Here is a 4,700-nt window from a genome sequence, read left to right on the forward strand (position 1 = left end):
TTCTCAGGCTTCTCTGTGGAGGGCCCGTCGCAGGCCAAGATCGAATGTGATGACAAGGGCGATGGCTCCTGTGATGTGCGCTACTGGCCCCAGGAGGCTGGCGAGTATGCCGTGCACGTGCTGTGCAACAGTGAAGACATCCGCCTCAGCCCCTTCATGGCCGACATCCGCGAGGCGCCCCAGGATTTCCATCCAGACAGGGTAAAGGGTGCGGGCCGCTGGGCTGGGTCTCTGGGCTTTGGGGCCCTGGGCTGGCACGGCCGGCAGCGTGCTCCCGCCACTCTGTCTTTGGAGGCCAGCACTTGGTCCCCTGAGATCTGGGTGGCCTCCCATTAGGTGAAGGCACGTGGGCCTGGATTGGAGAAGACGGGTGTGGCCATCAACAAGCCGGCAGAGTTCACGGTGGATGCCAAGCACGGCGGGAAGGCTCCTCTCAGGGTCCAAGTCCAGGTGGGGTGCCCTCTGTGGTGGGGGCAGGGTGGGCAGGTGCCCCGACCCGGGCACTGACCAGGAGGCCGCCTGCTCCCGCCCGCTCTCCAGGACAACGAGGGCTGCCCCGTGGAGGCAGTGGTCAAGGACAACGGCAACGGCACTTACAGCTGCTCCTACGTGCCCCGGAAGCCGGTGAAGCACACGGCCATGGTGTCCTGGGGAGGCGTCAGCGTCCCCAGCAGCCCCTTTCGGGTGAGCCTGCCCTCTGCAGGCCTCAGACGGGCCTTTAGCCCACTTCCCTGGGTGCCTGCTTTGCTTTGGTACGGCCCTCTTCCATGAAACTCGCATACCGTCCCCCAGAGAAACTCCTCTGCGCCTCCACTGCCCCCGGCCCTAAGCAGCCACGCACCCGCTTTCTGGCTGTGCGGTTTACCTTCGCTAGACATTCCCTGGGGACGGGCTCCTAGGCCCTGTGGCTTTTTGTGTCTGTGTTCGCGCTAGTTCCCGGTCAGCACAGCACGAGTTCACGGCTGAATGACGCTGCATCGCGCGGATAGCCCACGTGTTAGGTGTCCAGTCACTTGTTGACGGGCATTTGGGGTTTTTCACCTTTTGGCTGTCGTGAGCAGTGCTGCCACGGACGTTCCGGTACAGGCGTTAGTGCAGACGAGCGATCTCACTGCTCTGGTTGCATAGATAGCGAAGGGTGGCGGCACTGCAGCATCGAATGCTTGCTTTACATGGCGCTCCCCAGGGTGGTCACGCCACTTTGCCCCTCCTCCAGACTGGTCATGCCCCTGCACTTGCCCCCGTGCCCTGCAGGTGAATGTGGGAGCCGGCAGCCACCCAAACAAGGTCAAGGTGTACGGCCCAGGAGTGGCCAAGACGGGACTCAAGGCTCACGAGCCCACCTACTTCACTGTGGACTGCACGGAGGCCGGCCAGGGTGAGGCCCTGCCTCGAGAGCGCGGGTGGGCGAGTGGGCGAGGCGTCCCCGTGAGGTTCCAGCCTCCACTCCCTCCTCCCCCGCAGGTGACGTCAGCATCGGCATCAAGTGTGCCCCCGGCGTGGTGGGCCCCGCCGAGGCCGACATTGACTTCGACATCATCCGCAATGACAACGACACCTTCACGGTCAAGTACACACCCCGCGGGGCTGGCAGCTACACCATCATGGTCCTCTTCGCCGACCAGGTGGGTGCTGGTGCTTCCGGCCCCTAATGCTGCTGGGTGATGGGGTGTGGCTCTCCTCTCAGCCCTCCTCCTCCCGCCCCCTGCAGGCCACGCCCACCAGCCCCATTCGGGTCAAGGTGGACCCCTCCCATGACGCCAGCAAGGTGAAGGCCGAGGGCCCTGGCCTCAGTCGTACCGGTGAGGACGAGTACCCCATGGGGAGGCTGGGGAGCCCCGAGGGGGCGTGGGGCAAGGTGCCCCTACAGGGTAGCTGTGTCTCTTCAGGTGTCGAGCTTGGCAAACCCACCCACTTCACGGTCAATGCCAAAGCCGCCGGCAAAGGCAAGCTGGATGTCCAGTTCTCGGGGCTGGCCAAGGGGGATGCGGTGCGTGATGTGGACCTCGTTGACCACCACGACAATACCTATACTGTCAAGTACACCCCGGTGCAGCAGGTAGCTACCTTGACCCCCTGTGGCCGCGCCTGTCCATATACCTGCTGAGCCCATGGGCCCCCTCATGTGGTGGGCTGGGTGGGCAGCTCCAGGGGGCTTCCCGCCCACTCTCGTTTCCCACCTGGGAGAGAGAAGGCATGGAAGTCCAGGGGGTGCAGTGGCAGAGAGAAGCCATTGTCTCTGAAGCCCCTCCCCATGCCCAAGTTGGGAAGCCCCAGGCCAGGGGGACCAGGGCCATGACCCACGACCCTGCCCTTCTGTACCCTTCCCAGGGCCCAGTGGGTGTCAGTGTCACTTATGGAGGGGATCCTATCCCCAAGAGCCCCTTCTCGGTGGCGGTGTCTCCAAGCCTGGACCTCAGCAAGATCAAGGTGTCCGGCCTGGGAGAGAGTAAGTAGTTGGGGCCTGTCACAGCCAGCCACTGAGCATGCCCCGGGGCTGCCTGGGCCCATGCCACAGTTCTCCCCTTCCTTTCATCGTGTCAACAGAGGTGGATGTTGGCAAAGACCAGGAGTTCACAGTCAAGTCGAAGGGCGCCGGTGGCCAAGGCAAAGTGGTGTCCAAGATTGTGGGCCCCTCGGGGACAGCAGTGCCCTGCAAGGTGGAGCCAGGCCTAGGGGCTGACAACAGCGTGGTGCGTTTTGTGCCCCGTGAGGAGGGGCCCTACGAGGTCGAGGTGACCTACGACGGCGTGCCTGTGCCTGGAAGCCCCTTTTCTCTCGAAGCTGTGCCCCCCACCAAGCCTAGCAAGGTAACTGGGGTGTGGGCGCCACCCCCTCTCTTCTCCAGACTCGCCCTCACCCCTTCTCATTTTTGTCCTTTTGAGCGGTGGCCCTGCTCAGGCCTGCCTGTGCCCGTCTGGTGGGGGAGGGGAGCCAGAACGAGAGCAGGCAGACGGAGTCAAGTCAGGCTGGGGGTCTGAGGGTCAAGGGTCAGGGAGGTGGCGTGGCTTTGGCTCCTGACCTGCCCCTCCTCCCTCAGGTGAAAGCCTTTGGGCCGGGGCTGCAGGGGGGCAGTGCAGGCTCCCCTGCCCGCTTCACCATCGACACCAAGGGCGCCGGCACGGGCGGCCTGGGCCTGACAGTGGAGGGCCCCTGTGAGGCCCAGCTTGAGTGCCTGGACAACGGGGACGGCACGTGCTCTGTGTCCTACGTGCCTACGGAGCCCGGGGACTACAACATCAACATCCTCTTCGCTGACACCCACATCCCCGGCTCCCCGTTCAAGGCCCACGTGGTTCCCTGCTTTGACCCATCCAAGGTCAAGTGCTCGGGCCCCGGGCTGGAGCGCGCCACCGCCGGTGAGGCGGGCCAGTTCCACGTGGACTGCTCGAGCGCAGGCAGCGCAGAGCTGACCATTGAGATCCGCTCCGAGGCGGGGCTGCCAGCCGAGGTGCACATCCAGGACCACGGCGACGGCACACACACCATCACCTACATCCCCCTGTGCCCCGGGGCCTACACTGTCACCATCAAGTACGGCGGCCAGCCCGTGCCCAACTTCCCCAGCAAGCTGCAGGTGGAGCCCGCAGTGGACACCTCAGGCGTCCAGTGCTACGGGCCCGGGATTGAGGGCCAAGGTGAGAGGCCTCCCACCATAGGGCGTGGGAGCAGCGGGAGCCGGGGCCCTGGGAGCCCCATTCTTCTTCCTCTCCCTGCCCCCCTGCAGGCGTCTTCCGAGAAGCCACCACTGAGTTCAGTGTGGACGCCCGGGCTCTGACGCAGACCGGAGGGCCGCGCGTCAAGGCTCGCGTGGCCAACCCCTCGGGCAACCTGACCGAGACCTACGTGCAGGACTGTGGCGACGGCACGTACAAAGTGGAGTACACGCCTTATGAGGGGGGTGCGTGCTAGGGCGCTGGAGGGGTGGGCTGGGGGCGGGGGCAGGGTGACCTGGGCTCCTGACTCAGCCTGCCCTCCTGCAGGACTCCACTCTGTGGATGTGACCTACGACGGCAGCCCTGTGCCCAGCAGCCCCTTCCAGGTGCCCGTGACCGAGGGCTGTGACCCCTCCCGAGTGCGCGTCCACGGGCCGGGCATCCAAAGCGGCACCACCAACAAGCCCAACAAGTTCACCGTGGAGACCAGGTGAGCGAGAGCCCCAGAGGCAGGGCTGCAGGGGCCTTGGAACCCAGGGGATAACGGGCTATCTCTTTGGACCAGGGGAGCTGGCACAGGGGGCCTGGGCCTGGCTGTAGAGGGCCCCTCCGAGGCCAAGATGTCCTGCATGGACAACAAGGACGGCAGCTGCTCGGTCGAGTACGTCCCCTATGAGGCCGGCACCTACAGCCTTAACGTCACCTACGGCGGCCATCAGGTGCCAGGTGAGGAGGCAGGTCAGCTGGGGCCGGGCTGGGACCACCTGTCCGCCCTCCACTCTTGTCTCACACAGCTGCCATCCCTCTGCCCGCCTCCAGGCAGTCCTTTCAAGGTCCCTGTGCATGATGTGACAGACGCGTCCAAGGTCAAGTGCTCTGGGCCTGGCCTGAGCCCAGGCATGGTCCGTGCCAACCTCCCTCAGTCCTTCCAGGTGGACACGAGCAAGGCCGGCGTGGCCCCGCTGCAGGTCAAAGTGCAGGGGCCCAAAGGTGAGCGTTCCTGTGCCTGGGAGTCGGGGGTCAGGTCGGGAGAGTGCGGTCCTC

General features: G+C 65.1%; 1 protein-coding gene across 2 annotated transcripts in view; it reads left to right on the forward strand.

Moving 5' to 3' along the window:
• FLNA (filamin A) overlaps positions 1-4,700 on the forward strand; it is a 21,521-nt gene that overhangs the window by 6,185 nt on the left and 10,636 nt on the right. For both annotated transcript variants that reach the window (XM_024742023.1, XM_024742024.1), the window contains exons 12-25: positions 8-201; positions 337-450; positions 541-684; positions 1,255-1,378; positions 1,465-1,625; positions 1,712-1,802; positions 1,890-2,059; positions 2,332-2,449; positions 2,548-2,810; positions 3,041-3,638; positions 3,728-3,901; positions 3,984-4,146; positions 4,222-4,382; positions 4,476-4,646. In XM_024742023.1, coding sequence (XP_024597791.1) covers positions 8-201; positions 337-450; positions 541-684; positions 1,255-1,378; positions 1,465-1,625; positions 1,712-1,802; positions 1,890-2,059; positions 2,332-2,449; positions 2,548-2,810; positions 3,041-3,638; positions 3,728-3,901; positions 3,984-4,146; positions 4,222-4,382; positions 4,476-4,646 — 2,646 coding nt within the window. The remainder of the gene's footprint in view (positions 1-7; positions 202-336; positions 451-540; positions 685-1,254; positions 1,379-1,464; positions 1,626-1,711; positions 1,803-1,889; positions 2,060-2,331; positions 2,450-2,547; positions 2,811-3,040; positions 3,639-3,727; positions 3,902-3,983; positions 4,147-4,221; positions 4,383-4,475; positions 4,647-4,700) is intronic.

This window comes from Neophocaena asiaeorientalis, unplaced genomic scaffold, assembly GCF_003031525.2.
Source record: "Neophocaena asiaeorientalis asiaeorientalis breed wild unplaced genomic scaffold, Neophocaena_asiaeorientalis_V1.1 scaffold4098, whole genome shotgun sequence".
Taxonomy (NCBI): Eukaryota; Metazoa; Chordata; class Mammalia; order Artiodactyla; family Phocoenidae; genus Neophocaena; species Neophocaena asiaeorientalis.